General features: G+C 51.9%; 1 protein-coding gene across 2 annotated transcripts in view; it reads right to left on the bottom strand.

Annotated features, from left to right (window-relative positions):
* The window catches only part of PCSK6 (proprotein convertase subtilisin/kexin type 6), a 170,217-nt gene that overhangs the window by 107,716 nt on the left and 36,164 nt on the right, over positions 1 to 26,337 (bottom strand). For both annotated transcript variants that reach the window (XM_055555513.1, XM_055555514.1), the window contains exon 2: positions 12,215 to 12,319. In XM_055555513.1, coding sequence (XP_055411488.1) covers positions 12,215 to 12,319 — 105 coding nt within the window. The remainder of the gene's footprint in view (positions 1 to 12,214; positions 12,320 to 26,337) is intronic.

Genomic DNA, 26,337 nt, shown 5'->3' with positions numbered 1-26,337 from the left:
CCTTCTCCAGTGGATCTTCCTGATCCAGGAATCGAACCAGGGTCTCCTGTATTGCAGGTGGATTCTTTACCAACGATAAGGGAAGCCTTCTGAAACTTTTCCCAAACCACTGAAGAGGAAGGAACACAGGCGGTGAGCTGGTGATGATGGCAAGTCGGGCTGGGTCGGGGCTGATTGTGAGCTCTTCCTGCCCCAAGAGGCCGGAGCACAGGGAACGTTGTCCTGTTGTGCTGGCAGCCTGCCCATTTTACATGGCAGTTTCACTTCTGGTTGGCTCACTAGGGCCCTCAGAACTTCTAGGTGCTCAGACCTTTTGGTAAAGATGGCAGGAGAGACTGCGGTGCACTCTTGGCTACCTGTCAAGGCCAAGGGCATATACTCAGGGAAGACAGCAGATCCGCGGCCTGGGTCACATTAATATACACATGTGGCGATTGTGTGCAGGGTGAGAGCTGAGCTGTTGGGTGGGGCCCCAGCCTTCTTAGGAAGAGAACTGATCGCTCTGAAAAACCTTCAGGTCCGTGAAGGAAGGAAGGGACAAGAAAGTCCCTGTTGGCTCTCCATAACTCCCATTAGGTTTCACAGGGAGTTGATTGCGGCCTCCCAAAGGTGCTTTCACTCACTCAGAATGGGGGGAATGTGACCTGATTCAGGAAGAGGGTCTCTGCAACTGTAATCAGCTAAGGCTCTGAAGACGAGGTCATGCTGGATTATCTGGTTGTGCCCTGAATCCCACGACAAGCATCCTGACAAGGGACAGGCAGGGGGAGACTAAGACCAAGGAAGGTGAGGCCTTGGGAAGAAAACAGCTCCAGGAGCACCTGGAGCTGCCAGGAGCTGCAGGTGGCAAGGCAGGACCCCCCAGAGGGACCACACCTGCCAATACCATAACTCTGGAGACTCTGGTCTCCAGATGGTGAGACAATATGTTTCTGGTGTCTGAAGCCCCCAGTTGGTGGTCACTTGCTATGGCCCCCCTGGGATCACAGCCTTGATCAGGGCTGAGGTGTTAATGTCTGAGAATTCATGAGGCTGTCCTACCTAACAGCAGACCTGGAGCCCCCAGAGGAGGGGCTGAGGGCTGTAGCGGGGGCACTGGCGTGGGGACTTCACCAAAACAGAGGGGCCATCCCAGGGTGCCCACTCCAGCTCTGGCTGGAGCCCCCACCCTAACCGCCCTTCCCTGCACATCACTGGGCCCTGGACACCTGCCCCTGCTGTCCTCTCAAACTAAAGCTGCCCCAAAAGTGGGTCCTGCCCACTCACCCAGGGCCCTCTCACTGCCTGATTCTCCTAAATCAGTGGCACTAAAACCCACTGTCTCCCCTCAACCCCCCAAGTCAGGACAAAGCAGGGATCCTCTCCAACACAAGAGTCTCCTAAAGGCGTCAGGACCCCATCACCCATATCAACCACTCATCGTGGCTGCCATGCCCCCAGCATCTGGAGGTCACATGACTCTGGAAGGGTCCCTGCTCCATGACCGACGCCTGGCGCAGTCTGACCCCTGCCCAGGCCCCCTCTGGCCTGGCCTCCAGCCCGCAGGCCTGGTTGCATGGTGGGTGCCTCTTCACTGTGTTCCTCTCTACTGTCCCCACCAGGGAACCCTGCCCTGATACCTGGGCCAGCCGGGGTGGGCCGCCAGGCTCCTGTGCCCTGAGTGTGTCTGTGCAGTGACGCCGCTGACATGGAGGACGTGGACACGGACTCTTCAGGAGCCACCACCCTGCTCCCCAGGAGGGAAGGATGTGTCTTGGTCATGCGAGTCTCTCCAGCTCTCAGCCTGTAACAGGGTCCTTGTCCTCTGTCTTCCTTAAATGGCAAAACGACCTCTGACGCTGAAAAGGGAAGCATGTCTTCTGGGGCTGGGGCTCCCCTGATCTGGCTCGTCCAGCACCGCCCACAGCTCTGGCTGGACATGTCCAGGTCTTTATGACCACCCTTTGCTCCCCACTGGCCTATGTGAAGCCAGGGCTGCACTTCGCTCACCACTGTACTTGTGTATGCCAGGCGATGTGAGGCATACAGTAGGAGTTCACTAAATGCTCTCTGAATGAAGGAATGACATTAAATGAATAAGCTGTAGATTTCAAATATAGCCATAGACAGACTTTCAAAACCACTGTGGAGCAGAGCGTGCGACTGGGTCTCCATGACCACCAGGGGAGCAGTGTGGACTCTGTGTAGAAGACTGGTGCTTTGGGTTTGCCGCATTTGAGCCCAGCTCAGCACAGGTTATCTTGTCTGGGCAAGCCTTTATCACCTGTGTAAAGCATTTTCATTTCTTCAGTCATATTTTGAAGCTGAAACATCACTCTGACTTTTTCTTTTATATTTTCTGCATGTTTCCTGTTAAACATTTTCATCATGAGACTTTACCATCTTCTCAAGATGAGGTGAAGAGCAGTGCGTACTTCGGGAGACAACACCTCCTCCAGCTCTCTTCTTAAGAAGTCAAGTTAAAATTTGGTATCCGCTAAATGTCACTCTGCATTTGAGAGGAGGTAAACTTACAAGATGCTGAGAAAGAGGTCACGTAAATGAGCAGGACCCTAGAACGGCCTTGAAAACTGTGAGTTATCAGGCCATGCAGTGCCCAAGTGTTGTATGGGCAGGAGGCCCACGCCCTCTTCCCTTGGGCTGCTGGGCCAGAAGGCAGCCAGCAGGTCGTCCCGAGTACAAAAAGTGTCAAGGGGCTGTTCTGAAACTTTGTCCCATGAAAGAATGCCACCAGAGCAAGAATAGCCCTTGCACTCCACCCAAAGCCACTGCACACCTGTGCTCTGCTTAATGCCCTCCACCACCCACAGGCCCTGCCTGCTAGGGAAGCTCTGGGTCATCACCAGGAGCTGGTGGAGCCCAGAAGGGGCCCTGGGGGCTCCGCTCGGAGAAAGAATGAAGGACAACAGCCCTTCTCTGAGACCCTTGTGACCACCCTTCCAGACCCCTACCAGCTCAAGGGGAAGAGCAGGAACTGAATCAAGCTGCCTGCCTCCTCACAGCCCCCACGCTCAGCCTGTGACATGGAGTTCTATTCAGGTCCCGTGTTCGTGCACAAGCAAGAGAGACAGTTCCAGTCTGCTTTCCCCTCTCTCCCCACCTTGGCGTCCTTGAAGTGAGGGATGCATCCTTCTGTCACCAGGGAAGGATGGAGACTCCCTCTCCTGTGTGTTGTGACAGAGCCAGCCATGCCTGCAGACCAGGGCAAGTCTCTGGAAGTCATGAGAGGCCAGACTCCAAGTGTCCAGGGCCCAGATCCGAAGGCCTCCTCCAGGAGAGAGGCGAGCAGCAGGCACGCTGGGAAAGTAAACCTGTGACCCTGTCGTCTGCACCTCAGCCTCCAGCCTGTGGAGAGAGGGTCGGATCAGCCCGTCTGGGGCCCCCGCGTGTGAAGGCCTGGATGCTCACATCCCGAGTCCCATCAACCCTGAGTGCTCCACACACCTGTTGCAGCACGTGCTGGGCCAGCTTTCTACCAGCTGAGAAGCAGTGAGATGTGAACTCATGGCGTGAGGACCCACAGAAAGGAAACCATGCTCCCTGACCAGAGCACATCACCTTAGTGTGTGACGTGCTCCTTTTCTGAGGACAGGCCATGGATTGCATGTGTAGGAAATGAGCAGTTGCCAAGTGGGGGCTTCCTGCTCAGCATCCACGGTCCCTGGAGGGTGGAGGGGCAGGCTCAAGTCCCAAGAGCCCCAGAAGCTGTGTGTAGAGCCGTGTAGATGTGAGCTTAGAGTGTCTTTCCTCCTCTGAGAGAAATGGTGTCCACAGCCTTCATCAGCCTTTCCAAGAGGCCTGTGATTCTGGCACAGTTAAGAAGCACAGAACTGAGGCCAGCTTGCAGAGGTGGAGAGTGATCAGAGACAGAGGACTGACACCCCCCCGCCAGCTGACCTCCTGGGGCAGAGGGCACCAGCCTCCTTAGAGCGAGTCTCAGGGAGACACCTGAGCCCTCTGAGGTACCACGCAGGGTGGGGAGGAGATGCCAGGCTGCTATGCGAACCCATGAGCCTGGGCAGTAGAAGAGGAAGAAGAGAAGGAAGTCAAACCAGAAAACTCAAAGCTGATCTAATGCAGCCTAGATGCAACTCCCCGCCCCCCCAATCCCACCACGGGACAGAGGCCACTGGGGACCCAGGCACATCTCTACTTCAGCTGGCCAGAGCACAGGCCACCTCTCAAATCCTCCCTGTCAAAGTTGAAGGACAGGGGCCCAGAGGTGTCCCCTCATCGCTGGTATGAGTGGGCACCACCCACCTGCAAATGCAGGAGACAAGACTGGACTCAGGAGGTCAGGGTCCTTGATTATATGAGTTCTCCCTTTCCTGAAAGGAAAGAGGAAGCTCTCCCCACCTGCCCTGTGCCCTGAGGATCACAAAATGGACAGGGGGCTGGAGCGCTGACTCCAGAATCACCAGCCAGACAGGGGTGCCCAGCCGGCCCACATCAGTACTTCTGCCATCTGGTCAATTAAAGCCCTCTTTAGGGCTTTTGTCACAATTTAACCAAGAACACAAGGTACTTCTGAAGTTGGGCATTCGGCAGTTGAATGACAGGGACGCAGGATCACTGGGCAGCGGGGACGCTGCAGGACCCAAGCATCCTGGTGGGCGTTTCTCCCTCAGAGCCACAGGCCCGGGGGCCCAGAAACACCTTTCTCGAACATCCCTGGGTGATGGACTATGGGGGGTGGGGGCTGGATTCCTCACTCCCCGTGCTGGGCCAGTGTGAGCACCGGAACTCACATCCAGGGCTGACCACAGGCCAGCCTCAGCTGACATAAGCTCATTGAGAAATTTCCACCGTCACCTCAGGGTCAGTATCACAACCTCTGTGCAACGTGAAGAAGGTTCCCTTTTTCCCTCATTGCCACCACAACAAGGGAACATAAATTAGACAGAAATAGGATACTATGTAAAGTTACACTTGTTAAAAAAAAGTCATTACATAAAAAGAAGTCTATGAGAAAACAGTAACAGATACAACTTGCTATGTGAACCTACCCTGTGAAAATTGACATCTGCTTCAGTAAACACTGAGGGTCCATCTGCTATTCACCGGGTGGCCTGCCGGACTTGGGAGTGAACGTGACTCACCCTCCCCAACCCCCAGTCGTCCAGGAACAAGATGGGCTACTTGCATCTGAACCCAGCCATCTCTCCTCGCACCTCTCTGCAGCTCCTGGACCTGGAATCCCAGGCCTCCTGGGAATGACCTGCAGTTCCCAGCAGCCCTGTGCCAGTCCTGGTCAGTAACAGATTCCCAGCAAACGAAGCCCTCCTCACTCCCACAAACTCCGCCGAGCTTGGGCCCTTGGTCCTGGCAGTTTCTGGGGCAGCTGGAAACAGATTTACAGGAACAAGAGCAGGACCAAGGGCCAAGGGTCTGTCTGCTGCTCTGGATGGGCTCGCAGTGCTGGGAACCCCAGGGAGGAGGACGCCCGTGGGTTCCCAAGCCCAGTAAGACAGCGCGTGCCCTGCAGCAGTGGACAGCTCCAAATGTGGCCGGATGAACTCTGGCCCTGTGGCTTTCGTGCTGGGACAATATCTAGACAGCCTGGACCCCTCTGCTCCAGGAGTCCCAGGGAACTCACAGATCCAGAGTGCGGACCTCCCACCACTTAGAGCAGCGCCCTGAGCCAGCTCCCAGTGGGAGGGTGCACGGGCTGAGACTGGGGAGACACCAGGGGAGGCAGTGTGTGCACAGGCTGGTGGAGAAAGTGAAGATGTCATCCGATGAGGATCACAAAGCCCAGCCTGGCTACAGGGAGGCCAGACCAGGGGGCCTGGGCAGGACGTCCCGGCGCGGCAGCACTACAACAAGGGCTGGGCAAGGATGCCCACAGCTGCAACAGAGGACAGGGCTGGGGTAGGGGTGCAGGTGGGGACACAGGACAAGGCCAGGACGGGGCTGCCCAGGCGGAGGAACGAGAGTAGGGGAGGCACAGCTTCTCTCTGAGACACAGCTGTGGTTGGAACATTACTCAGCTTTGGGACACGGTGACTGTAGGACTCTTGGAGGCGTGTAAGTGGGACTGTGGGACTTTTTGAGGCATATAAGTGGAAGTGTGAGCCTGCTGGTGAAATCATAAAGCACCATCTTTTAAAGCCTATTTGAAAATTCTGTTTGCCAGTTCATAGCAGCCAGAGTCCACTAAACCCAGCGGGGTTGTGCTGAAGTGTGCAGACAGCGGAAGGCCTCCCCACCCCACATGGGCGGACCCATCGGGCTGTGTGTGGCAGTCCACCCCACTCCCCAGTCCAACCCATCCCCTCCCCTCCCCCGCCCATCCCACAGTTCATCAACCCCCAAATCAATGCAGCCACTTCCTGTCCACATGCTGGTATTTGCCAGGAACTTTCTGTTTGTTTGCACACCCAGTGGCTCTAGCACACAAAACTCAGATAAAAGTCCCTCTGTGGTTAATGGAAAGATCAGCTTCAGTGTTGCATCACTGCTGGAGAAGAACCTGAAGCTGATGAAGCTCTGGGGCAAAGTCCTGTCCCACAAACAGCATGCCCACCCTGGCCCTGGAAATCACTTCCCAGCTCCCAGGCGCTGAAGGGCTAGAGCAGAGAGTCAACCCGAAGCCTCCCACTACTCCATGAGGAGCCACCGAGGGCCCCTGACAACATCTTTATCCTTCCATTTCCGTCATTGATCTGGCTGAGCACACAGTGGGAGGGCTGAGCCAGAGTCACCACTCTAAAATGTAAGGCTTGGAAGACGCAACATCCAACTATCAGCCAGCTTGGAACATAGTCAGAACAAGTAATTTTTAAAACATTTGGGAGCCCTTACAGCTATTGGCTGGTGCTTCTGTAACATCCACCCTGCTCCAGACTCTTGGCGAAAGAACAAGTTAAAAACAAATGCTTTCAGTTGGCTTAAATGACAGCCCTTTGGAGAAACCCAGCGACTGATACCGCACCCGGAGAGCAGGCTGGCTGTTCTCCCAAGAAGAGAGAGGGCTGGCCCACCAGGCTCTTAGAGCAAAATGGCCCTTTTCAAAGGTGGTTTAGAACACCAAGTAAAGGTAATTAGGGACAACAACTGCATGACGCTGGTATAGGGTCAGAGCAGAGATGCCTAAAGAATGTGCGTGCATGTGACTGAAGTCTTCAATCTTTCCTCCCGCTGGTGTTCTGTTTGGTTCTGTTTAACAAATGCACACTCTATCAACTTTCAGGCTAAGTAGGGGTGGGCTTTAAATTCCATCACTTATCAAAGCAATTGTATACAATAGGGACTGGAGCTAATTAAAATAAAATACCATCTGCATTCGATTGAACTTTATCCTAAGCCCTATAACATTCATCTCCAGTTTGGTCATTCAAACACGATGGCAACTGCATTCCAATGATGCTGGATAGTATTAAATCATCTTTTCCCTTTTTTAATATTAATTACACAACTCTCTGATCGCGAAGGTGTCACAAAACACTTCGCTAATTTGGGAAAGCATCCTAGTGCACTGCAGAAAAAGATAACACTAAACATCTCTGTAAAATAGCTAATTTTACCTGATATTTCATTACAATGACTTGGTAGAGTAAATATTAGTCAGACTGACAGCTAATTGATTTGGTTTGCATTAAAACTAGACTGATTTAAACGGAGGCGTTTCAGTTGCGATTCTGAATTTGTCATTGGTTCCATTGTCTATATGCTCTCCCTGGGGCTAAATATTTAATGAGAACTGTGGGAAACACTCGCAATCACGTGGGCCTTGCGGGCACTGGAATGCGCAGCGTTTACCTTTTCTCTCCTTCTTCTCTGTTGGCAGGATGCTCCCACAGCAGCTCTGCCAGGAGCTGATTAAGAAGCTCTGCATAAAAAGGATTTTTAATTTGAAAAAAGTTAACTGGCACTGCCTGTGGGAGTTCCTCCCCTCTTCTTCGAGGCCACAACTGATGATCGGGAGCCCCTGCCCGCAGACCCAGAGTGAACGCAGTGCCTGGAACCCACTCACACGGCACAAGCCCATCACCACAGATGCCAAAGAGGAGCCAGCTGGGGCCCGCCCCAAGTCCTGCCCAGCTGTCTCCTGCAGCCTCACAGCCAGGCCCCATGTCTGGCCCTGCTGGGGCCACGGGCCAGAGGACCACCAGGTGGGCATCTCCGCGTTCCTGGACACAGGGTCACACTCAGCAGGTGCACAGTTAGTAATTCTGAAAGGAAGGGTGGAACAGTTGAGTTGAATACCTTTAAAAGGTTTACAATTTAGACACTAGACCAGAAACTATAAAACTCCTAGAGGAGAACATAGGCAAAACACTCTCTGACATACATCACAGCAGGATCCTCTATGACCCACCTCCCAGAATATTGGAAATAAAAGCAAAAATAAACAAATGGGACCTAATTAACCTTAAAAGCTTCTGCACATCAAAGGAAACTATTAGCAAGGTGAAAAGACAGCCTTCAGAATGGAAGAAAATAATAGCAAATGAAGCAACTGACAAACAACTAATCTCAAAAATATACAAGCAACTCCTACAGCTCAACTCCAGAAAAATAAATGACCCAATCAAAAAATGGGCCAAAGAACTAAATAGAGATTTCTCCAAAGAAGACATACAGATGGCTAACAAACACATGAAAAGATGCTCAACATCACTCATTATCAGAGAAATGCAAATCAAAACCACTATGAGGTACCATTTCACACCAGTCAGAATGGCTGCGATCCAAAAGTCTACAAGTAATAAATGCTGGAGAGGGTGTGGAGAAAAGGGAACCCTCTTACACTGTTGGTGGGAATGCAAACTAGTACAGCCACTATGGAGAACAGTGTGGAGAATCCTTAAAAAACTGGAAATAGAACTGCCTTATGATCCAGCAATCCCACTGCTGGGCATACACACTGAGGAAACCAGAAGGGAAAGAGACACGTGTACCCCAATGTTCATCGCAGCACTGTTTATAATAGCCAGGACATGGAAGCAACCTAGATGTCCATCAGCAGATGAATGGATAAGAAAGCTGTGGTACATATACACAATGGAGTATTACTCAGCCATTAAAAAGAATACATTTGAATCAGTTCTAATGAGATGGATGAAACTGGAGCCTATTATACAGAGTGAAGTAAGCCAGAAGGAAAAACACCAATACAGTATACTAACACATATATATGGAATTTAGAAAGATGGTAACAATAACCCTGTGTACGAGACAGCAAAAGAGACACTGATGTATAGAACAGTCTTATGGACTCTGTGGGAGACGGAGAGGGTTGGAAGATTTGGGAGAATGGCATTGAAACATGTAAAATATCATGTATGAAACGAGTCGCCAGTCCAGGTTCGATGCACGATACTGGATGCTTGGGGCTGGCGCACTGGGACGACCCAGAGGGATGGTATGGGGAGGGAGGAGGGAGGCGGGTTCAGGATGGGGAACACATGTATACCTGTGGCGGATTCATTTTGATATTTGGCAAAACTAATACAATTATGTAAAGTTTAAAAATAAAATAAAATTAAAAAAAAAAAGAGTGAATCCCCCTACCCACCCACCCCCATGCCAAAACACAGGTTACATCTCCTATTTCACTTCTGCCATAGTTTTAACAATTGAGAAGCCACTTAGTTCTCCAAAATTCCTCAGAAATGAGACACGCAGAGGCCTGGGGCCCTTCACTGAGGTGCTTGTACCTGCACAAACCTCTCCTCCAGCAACAAGATACAGAGAAAGTGTATGGGACTAAAAGTAACTGCATGCATGCACAGTTGGGGGAAATTCCGGACAAGATACAAAAAGACTAAAAACCCAGCTGCCACTTCTGAAGAGCCTGGAACAGAAGCAGGGGACTGCACACGCCCCCTGCACTCAACACCACCAAAGGGGCGGGAGGACCACCTAAGCCACCCCTCCAGCCTGACCCTGAACACACCCTGACCCTCACCCCATATAAGGAACCACCTCCCCCCACCCCACCCACATCGGGAAGCAAGCAAGCAAGGGAGCCTGTTGTTTGTTCCTGCTCTCTCTGCTGCAGCAGGGGCCCCAGTAAAGTCTCGCCTGAATCTCTTGTCTGGCCTCTGATCCATTTCTATTGCTGGTGGGGAGGCCAAGCATCCTGTTGGGCAGGAGAAAGGGAATCAAGAAACTTCCCATCCAGGGACAGCCCTGCAAGAATCTGCCTTGCAATGCCAGAGACAAGGTTTCCATCCCATGTTGGGGATCTAAGATTCCACATGCTCCAGAGCCCAAGTGCTGTAACTGGAGAGCCCAGATGCTGCAACTACTGAGCCCACTCACCACAACTAGAGAGTCTGCATGCTGCAACACCAGATGCAGCCAAATAAATTAATTAAAATAAATAAAAGACATGTAGCCAAATAAATAAATGACAAAGAATCCCACCATCCCATCCTGTTCTCATGCACATCTCTAAGGGGAGGGGGATGTCCCCCATGCAAACAGCATCCCTTCGCTGTGACTTTCCCTGTGGGAACAGTAACTCCAAACAAGCATGCTGTTCTCACAAGACAGACCTCTGCGTGCTTAAGAAAAATTGTGGAGGGCACGGCAGCAACTCCCTTCTGAGCTTAGACAGGTGAGGAGCCCCTGCGAACCTCAGCACCACCCCCACCACCAGCTGCAAGGACCCCCATGTGTCTTTGTGATGGTCATGCACTCTGCACTCAGCCCTATGGTGACATGGGGTCTGCTCACTCTTCTCCAATGGCCTGTCCTGTGCGACTTAGCCACTACCACCTGGCTTCGCTTCTGAGAGGGAAAAAAAATGCACCAGCCCCTGTGAAAAGTGTCCTTCCAGCTCCGTGGTGTGAACACAGACACCGGGTGGGAGGAGGCACATAAGATGCCCTTCATAAACACAAACTTCCTCTTAGCTGTGAGGGAAGAATGGGATTAGCACAGTATTTGATTCTATCTCCTTCTGTTTGTCCACCCACCCACCATGCATCCGACCATCCTCGTACCCACCCATAAAGTGAACTCAGAACCATACACTGTGTGTCCACCTTATCAGAGCCCAGCTCGTGGATGGGCTGGCTCATGCACTGGGATGACTTCCCCATGCTCTTGAAACCAGAAATCACAAAGTTGTAACTGGAGAAGCGTTCCCAGGACAAACCATCTCTCCCATCAACACAAGAGGAGCCACGATGGTGGCGGGGTGGTGGGGTTGGGGTGAGGTGGGGGGTGGTGCTTGGGACACCACCACGGCCAGCTTCTCTGCAGAAACTTTACTATCCACTTTCTCTGGGGATCCCTGCAGGAACACCCCATGCCTGCTTGGGAGTCTAAATGAACACTCTGCACACTGCTTTTAGGAGAGGGTGATTTCCATGTTCTAAAACTACAGTTTACCAATGGCCTCATTTGTTTGTTGGGGCTGTAACTTCTTGTCACTTGCACTTCACCATCCCTTGTAGCTCTCAATGCCCTGTGATATATCATGTGTATTTCTATAGACTGTCAGCCCCACTGTCCACTCCAATGGCCCTGATACAGACATACAGGGACACACAGCAGGTATTCCAAAATCACCTGGTGAATGAATGAGGCCATCAAAGGCTCACTTGGCCATCTTACATCTTTAATCTTACCAAGTATCTGCTGACCCATGAGTCAAATATTAATCTCAAATCTATGTAGAAAGTATGATTAACCACTGATAAATAAGAATTATACTAAAAACGTTATTAGCCTCTTTTTAAATTACAACTGTTTTCATCTCAAAGATCACAGGGATTTTTAAAGAAAAAGCCACATTCACTGCCCAAGTTTTCAAGTTCATGGTAACCATTAAGATATGTGTTATGACAACCACAAAAACACCTGCCTATCCAAACTCTAATTTCATTATTAAAACGACATTTTGAATTCCATAGCCTTTATGGGTAAGATGCACACATTTATCTCCGCTAATTACTATGTGTTTTGTTGACTTTTAAAGATTTAAAATGATAGCCCTATAGTCATTTGATTGTTGTTTCAAACAGAAGTCAAGAATTTAAATTCTTAAGTCTTACAAAGGACCGAAATATTTGGAGTTTTTAAATGCTCTGATATGTAGCTGCACATCTGTTTTGTTTTGTTCAGAGAGGAAAACTTAGGGTCATGGAGAATCTCATTAAAATCCAGACTTGGGCATTTTCAGAACCAGAGACACAAACAACCCGCACATGACACTCTAGGCCCTCAGACAGCACCTGCCCAGGGAGCGGAGCTGTACCTGGGGGTCCATCCTGAGGAAGGTGTGAGGGCCTCTGCTGCTCAAGGTCGACCTCTTAAAGGTTTTGCTGTGATAAAAGTGGTAGTAATCGTCCAGGTTTCCAATCTGCAAAACAAGAAGCAGGATACCACCAATCAGTATGGTCTTACCAAACCCTGCCTCTCAGAACACCTCCCCCTCCTCTGAGAGACCCATCCTGCCCCCAGAGCGAGATCACCCTCCGTGACACTCCCCCGCTCACATCCCTGCCACAGATTTTAGGTCTGTGAATGTCAACTCGGAGACCCCTTTCTGGATAAACACTAGGTGGTATTTCCGATGAAGTACATGCTCCCCAGATCTTGCAGTGAGTTTGTATCATTTACAGTTTGTATTACCATGGCCAAGTTATTTTAGACAAGAATTCCTGTTCATTTTGGGTTAAGCATCCCTGAAGCAGCTCAGTTCGTGTCAAGTCAGGTCTAAGTCTACACCAAACACTCATTTATAAACAAACTCCATGCTCTCTGCCCCCCGGGTACACTGAGACATCTAAGAATGAATGTCCGCTCCCAAGTGCAGCAAGGAGCCAAGGCAAACACGCAGCCCCATCTGCTTGGGGACTGTGGAAAGGTCAGCTGAGAACACCCGAGTCCCAGGGTGTCCCGGCTCTCGGCCAGCAGCGGTCTATCAGGGTGGATTTCAGCTGGAGGGCTGGAGGGGACGCAGCAGGCTGCTCCTGCACCTCCTCCCGCCATCCCAGCCCCTACCTGCCTCGTGTCTCACAACCCTGGAGCATCAGGACACTGTGCTCAGGAGGCCTGCCTCTCCTCCTAAATTCCACTGGCTGCTGGAAACAGCTGGCTGGGCATGAGCCCTGAGCAGAGCCTTGTCACTGAAGATGGAGCAAATGCTACACAGACTCCCAGGCTGCCCTCCTCAGGTGAAACCATCCTAGTTTCTCTTCCAGCTCCTGACGAGAGGGTGGATTTAAGACAGACTGTCCTCTGCAGCAGTCAGATGTCACGGTGACAAGCCTGGTTTCAGCCAGACAGGCCTCATCCAAACCTTGTCCGCTCCCTTCACCATGCACGATCCTGTGATCCTGAGCAAGATTCCCCTCCTGCAAACCTCAGTTCCTTACATGTACAGTGGGGATAAAACTACATACCCCAAGAACTTGTTTAAGCAGGACTAATGTCCACCCAATTCACCATGACCTTCCACTGCCCCTCTGCCTGCTCACAGACACTGCATCTGTCCAGTGCAGTGGACGGGACCAGGCAGAGACCTAAAGGGACATGGAGATGCTGAGCAGCCATTTCCACGTCTTTCCACAAGAAGATTGCACAGGTGTCTACAGAGAGAGCCTGCTTGACTGTACCCTTTACCCTCATATCCAGAAAACCCAGCAGTCCGGCTGCATCCTGCTTTTCAGTTTCCAGAGACACCGCTTGTCCTTGAAATGAAGAACCTCCTTGTTTGTTCAAGCTTGCTCCAGGATGTTTCAGTTGTTTTCAAGCACAGAATAGCGAACACCATGACAGCTGTGAAGGTTAGCCAGTTAGAGTCTGTATGGTGTCTGCCTAGTTTAGTGCCTTGAACACAGTTGCTGTTCAGGAAATCCTGGCTGTATTCGGAGCTGGAATTCTCACCCTGGCTCCTCCAAACCCTCGCTGGGCCTGGGATACACCCTGACTCAGCTTTACCTGCTGCGGAATCTGGGCTTCAGACCCTCTCTTAGTCTCCTTGTGAGAACAGTAACTACTATCTTCAAGGTTTGTTCCAAGACAGTCCCTCTCCCCTCCCCCCTCACTATACACACATACACACCACACATACACACATACCACACACCACACACACATACACATACCACTTATACACACACTCACACACATACACACACACCACACACGCATACCTCACATACACCACACACACACTACACATACACTGCATGCACATACCACACATACACCGTACATACACACACATCACACATATACCACACATACACACACACACACCACACACGAACTTCCCCGGAGGCTCAGTGGTGAAGCATCCGCCTGCCAGTGCGGGAGATCTGGGTTCAATCCCTGGGTCGGAAAGATCCCCTGGAGAAGGAAATGGCAACTTACTCCAGCATTCTTGCCTGGAGAATCCCATGGACAGAGGAGCCCGGCGGGCTACATTCTGTAGGGTCACAAAGAGTTGGACACCACTGAGCGACTAAACAACAACAATACACGCACACGTACACATATATAGAGTCAGGCACAGCTCTTCATATATAAAGAGCCAGCAAAGTACCTGGCAGGCAGGAAGTGCTCTATACGTGGTTTTCTGCAATTATGACTCTTGGTTCATTTTCTACTTCAAGCATTTTTCAACCATCATAAACCTAATTATTTCTGCCCTGTTTTGCACAGAAGCACTCTTATTTCTCCTCCTACAGTTAACTGCTCACTTTTTCACTGAAGTTAATTGTTATGTCTGTCAAAGGGCTCCTCCTAGAGCAAGCCAAGCTGTTATTTAACAAAAATGCAGCTTTAACTTACAGCAACGTTTAATCCACAAGTGGCCACCATCCCTGGGAGATATATCACAACTTTGGGTCTTTTAACTCCAGGTGTTCAAATTAATTTCCACTCAGGACATGGAGAAACTAAGAGCTGAATCCAATGTGCTGACAAGGGGAGGGATTAATTTCAGAGCTGCCAACTATAAGCACTGGGGTTCTCAGGTAGAAAGGTGGTTAAGAATCCACCTGTCAATGCAGGACACACAAGAGACGCAGGTTCGATCCCTGGTTTGGGAAGATCCCCTGGAGGAGGAAATGGCAACCACTCCAGTATTCTTGCCTGGAAAATTCCATTGACAGAGGAGCCTTGTGAGCTATAGTCCATGGGGTCGCAAAGTTCACAGGGTCACAAAGAGGCAGACACGACTGAGCATGCACTCATAGATCCTAAGTAGGCCTGCATCAGGGTAGCCCTGGACACCACTCAGGGCAGCATCTGGCCCTAGAGCAGCCCGGCCGCTCTGCAAAGGCCAGTCCCCAGGCCGTGCAGGCCCGTGACGCTGCCCCTGTCCAGCTCCACCCTGAGCAGGGCTCAGAGGGTCTGCACTGAGGAGGGTCATTTCCATTGAGCAATTCCAGGGAAGAACAGATGGCTCCCATGGTGCTGACCAGACGAACTGCCCCGGGGGCAGCAACGAGCAATGCCACATCTATTTTGGGAACTTATCTGCAGCCCAGTATGGACGATAAAGGTCTGGGTAAGGTGCAGGGGAGAAGGGGACACCAGTCAAGGACACCCTCCCATCCTGACAACGCCAGGTGCAGAAGCTGGAATCTGATTCAGGAAAAAGTGGAGTGAGTCAGGTCACTGGCTATTGGGAACTCTGACAGTTGCCACCCAGATCCTCCCAGGGTTCTGTGTGCATCTGTATACCCTCTGGGCCCTCCTGGGGCAGGGTGCAGGCATGGGGAGCAGAACTCGTCCTTCCTTGAGATGAAAGATTTGTGAAAGGAGCAGAACCTGTCCTTCCTTGAGATGAAAGATTTGTGAACAGGCAAACAGAGGGCAGACAGGGCATGGGACAGAAGGCTGCCTGACCCTGGAGAGACTGTGAGGGCAGGAAGAGGGAAGAGGGAGGAGGCAGGGCCAGATGCTGAGGAGGGAGTCCTGACACTGGCAGAGGCCCTGGCACCACCCTCACCTGGATGGACGTGACATCCTGAAGCCCAAGGACATGCCATGTGGTCAACCACGTCTTGACCCACTCAAGGGCGGCAGTGGGCAGAGGACGGAGCACAGGCAAATGATCTATCTCCTGCTTATTGTGTTAGCTTTTTAAATTGTGGTAAAACAGACAGAGGGCTTTCCAGGTGGCGCTACTGGTAAAGAACCCACATGCCAATGCGGGAGATGTAAGAAACACAGGTTCGATCCCTGGGTCGGGAAGATCCCCTGGAGGAGGAAATGGCAACCCACTCCGGTATTCTTGTGTGAAGAATCCCATGGACAGAGGAGCCTGGTGGGCCACAGTCCATGGGGTTGCAAAGAGTTGGACATGACTGAAGTGACTCAGCACACAGAACAGACATAACGTTTACCACTGTCACAGTGTTTAAGTATCTATAGTTCAGGACACCAGGCACATTACACTGTCATGCAGTCATCACCATCATCATCTTGGGAACCTTCTCATCTTCCCAAACTGAAACCCTGCCTCCATCACATGTGAACTCCCACCCTCTGGGCCCTCCTGGAGCAGTGTGCGGGCATGGGGAGCAGAAACCATCCTTCCTCACGATGAAAGATTTGTGAACAGGCAAACAGAGGGCAGACAGGGCACAGAATATCTGCTCTGTCTCTGTGAACCTGACAACTCTGGCTATCTCAGGGGAGCCACTGGCTCTTCTGTGACGGGTTTGCTGCCCTAACATGATGTCCACGTTCACCCCTGTTGCCACAGGTGTCAGAACTCCCTCTGTCTTTCAGGCTGAACCACACTCTATGGTGGGCATATGCCATCATCGCTTGTCTATTAGCCCACTGATGGGCACTTGAGCTGCTTCCACCTCCTGACGGCGCTGAGTGCAGTGTGCCGTGTCTGTTGGTGACCCTGCTTTCCATCCTAGGATGTACACACAGCTCTTGTTTCTGTAAGTAAAGCTTCCCTGGGGATCCTGCCCACAGCTGCCCCCACACTGTGATGCCGAGCCCAGTGGCTGCCACAGGGACCCTTTGCCCCCTCGCCTAAAACAGGCCATGTGCAGACCTTACAGAGAAGGCCTGCCAACCTGCAGGTCTAGCATTTGTTGCAGGGCGTGTCTGGGGTGAGGGTCCACCAGTCTGAGGCCAGACCACCAGTCCCCATACCGAGGGCTTCTGCTTAGGAGGTCAGCGCCTTCAGCATCTTATCTAGTCACGGAGCTGCCTCCTCTCCAGGCACCATCCTTGTCCAGTGACCCGGTCACTCCCATCTGACTCACCCTCCCCAGCATCAGGACTGCTTGGGAGTATGAGGTTTCCAAGATGGGAAGAAGGTCAGAAAGGATCAAGAGCTAGCAGAGCGGGAAGCTCTGCTTCCCTTCATGTCCCTGCCTGAAGTGGGATGTGGCCCAGCATGGATGATGTGGCATTTACCATGTGGCTGTTTCCTGCCCCTTGACTTGCACCCCACCCCCACCCCCACTCAGTGACCTTCCCCACCCGGATTACACCTTCCTGCTCAGGGCACTGTCCCTCAAGCTCACCAGGGCCTTCATGAAATAGGAGGACGGGAGGGCAAGACACTGGGGATGTGGCCACTGGCTGGGGTAAACATATGGACAGTTGACTGCCCCTGGCCTCACAGGCAGGGGTCAGGGAGGAGCCACAGAGATGGCCCCACTTCACAGATGGGAAGATTGAAGCCAAGGGGGCTAAGCACAGCATTACATTCAGACTCGCCCCACTGTGCCCAGACAGGCGACAACCTCTCACTGAATGACACAGAGGCACACGGGTTAGGGCTCAGGATCACTGCAGCGCTACTGGTACAGCCCCAGGGTCAGATCAACGAGAGGTGGAGTCGGAAGAGCAGACAGAGAAGTGGCGGGGGCAGGGGGCACAAAAGACATCTTAAGTGCAGGGCAACCCCATGGGTAAGAAGAGGCCCTCATTTTCACTTGATTTCTGCACTGACATTAATGTGGGCACTTGTCCCAGCTCCACAGTCCCGCCGTCCCAGACACTGTGCCCCGGCCACCATGCCTGCCCATGCTCTGCACACCACCTCCCTGGCTGGTGGCTGAGCCACCTGCTCGACTGACATGGGGGCGGTGGCTGCTGCAGAACCCTGCTGCCCAAGTGCCCAGGCAGTCTTCTCTTCTTCCTCTCTTCCCATTCTCTCCAGCTGCCGACCAGCCCTTGCCGGCACTGAGCCCCCAGAACCTCAATCCACTCTGCCTCAGTGAATCCAATCTCCAGTCTATGAGGTGTTTTTTGTTAAGTTTTTTTTATTCTGGCAGGGGTGGGTAGGTGTTGGTCACAACATAAAATGTTTGTAAATGCTTTTCTCTTTCTCATCTGTGTTATTTCCACAATGGGTTAATCAGAGCTGTTCTCTTAGCCTACCGCACCCGCCAGAAAATGAACAATCTGCTGAGTGTGCGAGGTCCACATCTCTTCACTCAACACTGGTATGTAATTATACACATCAGTTGATAAAATTGGTAACATCAAAACCCTGGCCAAGTATTCTAAGCCAGAACACTGGAAGAAATGGGATCAAAGAACCCACAGTGAAGAGCCGGATGTGGTTCCCAACTGGGACCCTCCATGAGGCACTTTAGAAACCTAGTTCCACATGCCCTCGGTGCAAAATACAGATGGAAAGCAGGCACAAAAAGAGCAGGGAACAGCAAGTCCTGTCTTCTCCTTCTCTGTGCAGCTCCCAAGGCCCCTGATTTTTGTTGGGGCTCCTGGTTCAGAACAGGGCAGCCCCCTGTCCCAGGCCTCCGGCTGAGACAACACAACCTGAGCCTCACAGCAGCCTTACAAGGCAGGGGCCATCTTCACTTTCATGGTGTAGATGGGGAGACGGAGGTTCTGAGTGGTTCAGAACCGCCCCCTCACTGCACGCAGCAGTCAGGAGGTGAATCTGAGTTCACATCCCTAACCATCACCCTTCTGCCTCTGGACATATCTCCAGCGTTGTTGTCATGGTGACCTCACTCACCCTACCTGGTTCCCAGCAACACACTGTTCACAGCAGCTCAGGGCCTCGTGGGGCTCTCTCTCCTTCCTACCAGCACAGGAACCTCGAGAGAGACCATTGTGGCCCATGCACACCTCTGATGGGTGTGTCTGTGGATGAACAGGCATAGAAATGGGTTCCTGTGTATTTATGTACATACATATGTAGATGTATGACTGCATGTGTGCACAGATGTGAGAATGTATATATATACACGCATGTTGTACATTCAGATTTGTGTGTACCTACATTTGGTGACTGCAGCCATGAAATCAGAAGACGCTTGCTCCTTGCAAGGAAAGCTATGACAAACCTGGACAGCATACTAAAAAGCAAAGTCATCACATCACTTTGCTAACAAAGGTCTGTATAGTCAAAGCTATGGTTTTTCCAGTAGTCACGTATGGATGTGAAAGTTGGACCATAAAGAAGGCTGAGCACCAAAAAATTGATGCTTTCCAACTGTGGTGCAGGAGAAGATTCCTGAGTGTCCCTTGGACTGCAAGGAGAGCAAACCAGTCAATCCTATAGGAAATCAACCTTGAGTACTCACTGGAAGGACTGATGCTGAAGCTCCAATACTTTGGCCACCCTATGCAAGGGCCAACTCAATGGGAAAGACCCTGATGTTGTGAAAGATTGAAGGCAGGAGAAGGGGACAACAGAGGATGGGATGGTTAGATAGCATCAACAACTCAATGAACATGAATTTGAGCAAACTCTGGGAGATGGTGAATGACAGGGAAGCCTGGTGTGCAAACAGTAGCAAACTCGCTGTGGCTGGGCCTGCCCCCACATGGAGGTCCTGGCCATCGAGGTCTGGACCACCTCCAAGAGGCACCGAGCTACAGCTGAGGGTCGTGCCCCAACCCGAGGACAGCTCTTCCTAGGAGAAGACCCTTCCACTTCTTGCCTGGCCCTTCCCCACTGGCCCTACCAGACCCCCAGCCCCCACCCAGCATGCTGTGCTGGGAAGGCTGTGCCGACCCCCACAATAAGAGCATCACCCTGAACTCAGCACCATCTTGCTGTCCTCACCCTCACCAGACCCCCTCCTCCTGCGGAGTCCCTCCTCTGAGTGAAGGTACCACCGTCCTCCCAGGCATCCATCACCAAGCCCTCCAAGAGTGACAGTCTGAAGGGTTCTCAAGTCTGGTGGCTCCCTGTTGCCCCCGTCATGGGGCAGGGCCCTACTACCTCCTAGTCTCCATTACAGTCTCCACCACACCACCATCCCTGCCTCCTGGAGGAGCAGAAGCCCATGGGCCCCTCACAGGGCACACGCACGTCTCCATGACCAAGCCAGGTCAGCTTTCCCTCTGGCACAGGCCTGGCCTCGCCAGCATCACCCCTGTTCTCTAGCGATGCGGCCGTGTGTGAGGGACCCTTGCTTGCTTTCACACCCCCAAGCCTGCTCACGCCAGCCATCTCACACCAAGTCTACCTCCTGCTCTGATTCTAACCATCACCTCAGCTGTCATGGCCCCCAGGAAGCCCTCCTGGACCTCCCAGAGCAGAGTGTGCCTACATGTGCCCATTATAGCCCATCTTCTGTCCCTTCCTCCAAGATAAGCTCCTCGAAGGCATGAACTATCATCTGTAATAACCCACAGGCACTGGCAGCATCTGGTACACAGCAGGAGGCCAAGAAATGTTTGGTGAAATGAACAGACCTTGAGTCACACTAGAAGGACACATCTTCTTGTCCACACACACAGAGCTGTCCAGTGCAGCGGTGACCAAGACCTTGGGCCTCCCAGCCATCTGGCCTTTGGGCTCTCTAGCCCCCTTCCCAGGACAGTCCTGAGGTTGTGGATGCAGGAAGACTACCCACCAGCTGAGTGGCTGGGTGAGGCCCAGGCTGGCCCCTCTAATGTCCATTCCAAGGGTTGCAGGGCCCAGAGGCAGGTGGTGGTGCTCAATGGAGAGGAAGCATCCAGGGGACCACGGGTTGAGGGGGCGGGGGGCAGCAACAGTTTGTAAAGCCCAGTGAAGAAGGGGCAGGGGCCAAGTGTGATGCGGAGAGAGGCCTGGGCTGGGGTGTTTACAGGAAGAGCCCCTCCTGTCCTGCTTTTCCCATCAGTGTAAGCACGGCTAGCTTCATGTCACCTCCCTGTTTATGCAGGGCAGGTGTGAGGTGGGCGAGATCCAGGGTGCTGCCAGTGGGGCGCACCCTGCCTTCCCGGAGGAAAAGGAGATGACTTGGTGGTTTCTGCAGAACTTCGAGAACAGAAGAGGAGGGCCCCGAGTCATTCGTCAAGTCTGCTGTGCAGCAAAGTCATTGATGAGTGTGCTAGGTCCACCCCAGATGACATTCCATGGCTCCAAAGGTCCACCACCCACTCAGGCCTCCAATGGCTGTGACCTCAGACACTCAGACGCAGGTGCAGGGTTGTCAAGCCGTGAGGTAGGGAGGCTGGTCAAGCGCACACTCTGCTCTGTCCCTGGCTGCCCCACCTCCTCCTGGGCCAGCACAGTGGAATCTGCCTCCGGGGACAGCTGATAAGTAGTCGTGCCATGTCAAACCTCAAGGATGCAGAAACCAATGGGCTGCAGATGAGGCTTCTGACTTTGCAAGAAAGTATTCAGTTTATCACTCCTGGAGCTGCTCCTGGCTGGAAACAGATGTTCTGAGTCCGGCTGCTCACAGCTGCAGTGGGCTGGCCGCCGGGCCGCCGGGTCCACATCTCCCAAGGGCCCCAGCTCTGAGAGAGGCGTCTGTGTTTGAAAGTCTTGGGCGTCAGAGTTCAGTTATATAATGTTACTGATCCCAGTTGGTCTGCTCAAGAAAAACATAACTAATTAGAGCCTATAAAAACCTACACACCAAATTAATCTGGCCTTGTGCTGGTAACTTCCGCCTAAAGAAAGTCATAAACAGAGATGGCCACTGAACCTATATTTAGCCAACATTGGGTTACCTGGTATTTATAATGAAGGAAGTCCAGAGAGAGAGAATGGACAAGTTGTTGTTACTTTTAAAAGCGTTTTTAAAAAATCCTGCTTCCCATTTTGGTCACAGAGACACACAGCGACACTCTGTTACTACAGTACTTACAATTCTGACCCAAGTTAAGGTTATTGCACAATTTCCTAGTCTGCTCAAATTGCTTTCTTCAAAACGCATCCACCCAAAGCATGTCATTAAGCTGCTCGACTTCCTACAAATTCCTGAAAAACCATTAATTTTTACTCAACAGACTTCATTTTCTCTTCCCTGAAGTCACCAAGCCGAACGGTCCCGTTTCAGATGAGGATGGTTAATGTACAGATCAAGCTACACCTTTTACATCCACAGAGAAACATCTGAAAAACTGCACGGCCTTTCTGAAGATTTTCATCTTAAACCCTTTACTCTTTAAAGGTATCTTTATGACTTCCAGAATTAGTCATTTATCCCATTTCTAAGCTTGACCACCCCTCAATTCCATGAAGCTGACTTGATGGTGAAGGTGAGGCTGGGTTCACACTATGTCCCTGCTGCCTGCTAACTGCTCTGCAGTGCGTGGTCTCCAGCCGGGAGACGGATCCCTGACTGGGAGGCAGTGGGCAGGTCAAGAACAGGGACCTGGAACTCTTATAAGGAAGCCAGCATCCCGATCCTACCTCAGCTCCTGTAAGTTTCCAGCATCTCACTGGCAACTACTGGTGAATGTGAGCCCCGTCACACGGCCTGCCTGCAACCACTTGCCGCTGCAGGTAGCCCATGGTCCTCGTGACAGGGGACTGGGCTCTCCTCATGCTAGCACATGCCTTTTTTTTTGCTGAGCATGGAAGACATATGGGGACAGCCTCACCCCAGAGGGTCCCATCTCCAGGTAAGAGAGCCTGGGACAGACACGCCCACACTGCTCTCAGCAGAGAGCACTTTGGCGTGTGAGTGGAGAGGATGATACCAGCAACCTTCAGCACAATGGCCATACAGCACTTGGGGTGGTGTGGGGTTGGGGGATGGTCAATGCTGGGATGCCCTGAGCAAAGAAACAGGGGAAGGCCCATCTGGTCCTACTGGCCCCCTTCCGGGCTCCCCACAAAGAAGGGCCAGCACCAAGCTGCAGCCTAGGGTTACCTGATGGAGGCGGGTGAGAAGGCTACAAGATTTGATAAAGAAGATTTCTGTCCTTGTGAGAGAAATGTTTAAGACTCAAAGTTTAATATCTGAAACTCTCACTTGAGAGGAATTATCCTAAGGGAAATTAAAAAGTGTTTTGAAGAAATTAATCTTTAAAATATTCACTTTAAAAATACATCACTTCAATACCCCGAAGAAGAGAAAGCAGGGATTCCAACAGACATGTGAACAGTAACGTTCACAGTAGCCAAGAGAAGAAGGCAACTCCAGTGCCCATGGATGGATGGAGCGATTATAAGGTGCAGTCCATGCCCACAGGGACTATCACTCAGTCTCAAAAAGGAAGGCAGCTCTGACATCTGCAACAGCATGGGTGAACCTTGAGGACTTCACACTCAATGAGACAAGACGCACACAGGACAATCCTGTGTGACCCCACGGAGGCAGGAGACGAGTCACAATCACAGAGACAGCGACAGTGGGAGTCAGGGGCCAGGGGAGGAACAGAGTTTCATTTCTGGAAGATGAGAATGTTCTGGAAATGATGGGGGTGATGGGTGCACCACAATGTGAGTGTACTTGATGTCACTGAACAGTTCACTTAGAAATGGTTAATATGGTAAATTTTATTATGTATGTGAAGTTGCTCAGTCGTGTCCGACTCTGCAACCCCATGGACGGTAGCCTACCAGGCTCCATGGTCCATGGGATTTCCCAGGCAAGAATACTGGAGTGGGCTGCCATTTCCTCCTCCAGGGGATCTCCCCAATCCAGGGATCGAACCCGGGTCTCCTGCATTGCAGACAGACGCTTTACTGTCTGAGCCACTAGGGAAGCCCACTATTTTACTGCAATTACAGAAAAAATGTCTTTACGTTCCTGTCCCACTTTTCCTAAAACTGACTTCTCTCCGGGGTCACTCTGGGTGCTGGGCACCCCTAGCCCCAGTGACAGCAGCACTGGAGGCCCGAGGAGGGGAGGTGCAGCCCGCCCAGGACAGGAGAGACCAGCAACACTGCCCGGCTGTGATTACCAACTACTCTGGGCTTCAGGTCGCTCATCCCAGTTCTGCATCCCTCTCTGTTACATGGCTTCCCCTAAAGGGAAAAGAGACACCCGGGAGGGGACAGCCATGCCCATGCAGACAGCCCACGTTCACCTGATCCAATATCCCTTAACTCCTGATGCCTGTCCTTGGGGGTCTGCTGACCACGCAGCCCAGGCCCATCCTGGAAGCTGGCCTCTTGGCAGGTGGGAGGGTATGTGGGCTGACCCCGCTCAGACATGAGGCTTGTATTTCACAGAGCTAAGAAACCTTCAGTACAAGCACATGAGTGCATGCTCAATCACTTCAGTCGTGTCTGACTCTGCAACCTCATGTAGTGTAGTCTGCCAGGCTCCTCTGTCCATGGGATTCTCCAGGTAAGAATACTGGAGGGGATTCCCATGCCGTCCTCCAGGGGATCTTCCCAACCCAGGGATCAAACCTGTGTCTCCTGTGTCTCCTGCACTGCAGGTGGGTTCTTTACCTCTGAATCACTGGGGAAGCCTTCAGCAAAAGCACATGAGTGCCCAAACTCCACAGTGTGCACTACAAGCACACAGGAAGAGAGCCCTGCACTGTTGTTTGGCTTCAGGACTCAACCCCACACCTGTGACTCACAGTGAAGAGTCCCCTGGGGGATGGCATCTGCTCCAGCTCCACCAACACTCACCTGGAGGGCCCTTTCCCAGCCACATAGCATGTCCTGGTTTATAAACTAGAGCAGGGCCTCATGCAGCTCTCCCCATCGGGCCTTTTGCTGTGGTGCTGTGACTGTCCATGCAGCTGCGGCATCTCAGGTCGGGGTCTGTGGGGGCTGCCCGTCTCCGCCCTGGTTGGACTCTACTCTCTGAGGAGATGCTGGACCAGCGTCTCTCCATCCCTTTCATGCTAATATGATGGTTTATGGAGTGTGTGGCCATAAAAAATCCCAACAGAACTTTCATATTCAAAGTAAAACTTCAAAAGCACTCATTTATAGGCAAGAAGTCAGTGTGTAAAAGGAAAGAGAGAGGAAACGGATCACCCTGTTCTGTCTGCCCTCTCTCCGCCCACGATTCACAAAGTCAACACACACGACTGTCTGCCAGCGACTCATGAGCAGGGCTGAGGATGCCCTCCCACCACAGCACCCCATGTTCACTATGCCCAGGACAACCACGCAGCTGCCGGTACCTGTCCACTCACACCTCTACTCTCTCCACAAGGCTCCAGGCAGGTCTCAAGCTGGGTCACAGTGTCTGGGACCTGCCTCCGGGAGGAGATCCACAGAAGTGAGCAGCTCAGGACAGGCAAGGGAGGCCCGGTGGAGGCTCTTCTGCAAGGCCGGCACTCAGATCACAGACTCTGAGCAACAGGCGACCCGATGCTCCTACAGAGAAAGGGGGGCCCATGCTTTGAGAGGCTGGTATCCTGCTAGTGGGGAGAACTTCTTTACCAGGATTCCGAGGATAAACAGGGCAAGATGGGGCCAGGGCAGGGAAGTGATGGCAAAGGGACTCTGGTCACTGCCTAGCATGGAACTTGGGGCAGGAGAGACTCCACGCAGTGACTGCAGCCTTGGAGCCAGACTGCCTGGATCTAAGTACCAGGTCCTCCATTTCACTGAAGAGACTCCAGGCAAGTTCCTTAATTTCTCTTTTCTGTCATCTCCCTTACTAGGCAGCAGGGATGACAGCACCCCTCTCTAACCCCCCCCACCCCACCCCATGGTTGCTGGGAGGATAAATGAAGCAGGACACATGTGAGATGCCTGCCCAGGGCCTGACACAGGGCAGGCTGTTGTTCAGGTAGCTTTTTCCCTATTATTTCTGTAAGAAGTAATATGTATCTCACTTTGGAGGGAAAATGGATTGCAACAAAGTCAGTCACAAAGCCAGATAACAAATCCCATTTGCTCTTTAATTTCAATTAAAAACACACACATATTTCTTTATCAGTGGTCCCCGTGGGAAAAACACTCCCACCTCGACAGAGTCAACAAAGCCAGAGTGAACAGTGCACTGCCTACTGGCCCGGCCTGCCCCGGGGCCACACTGCCCACCCCATCTGGCCATCCTCAGGGTGTTTCAAGTCCCTGAGAGAGACTTCCTTCTTGTTCCTTTTTTATCCATGTGTAGAGAATGAGGTTGCAATATACAATTGATTCTAGACTGAGTCACTTTTTTCAGCTCTGTGAGGTGAATTCATGCCTCTGTCATCACTCATATGACCAAATCTGTAAGACAAGCTCTGAGTGAGGTGCGCTCATTAGTTCTGTGCAGTTCTGTCTGA

This window comes from Bubalus kerabau, chromosome 19 (assembly GCF_029407905.1).
Source record: "Bubalus kerabau isolate K-KA32 ecotype Philippines breed swamp buffalo chromosome 19, PCC_UOA_SB_1v2, whole genome shotgun sequence".
NCBI lineage: Eukaryota > Metazoa > Chordata > Mammalia > Artiodactyla > Bovidae > Bubalus > Bubalus kerabau.
The sequence above is the reverse complement of the archived record's forward strand: the minus strand, read 5'-3'. Positions and strand labels throughout refer to the sequence as shown.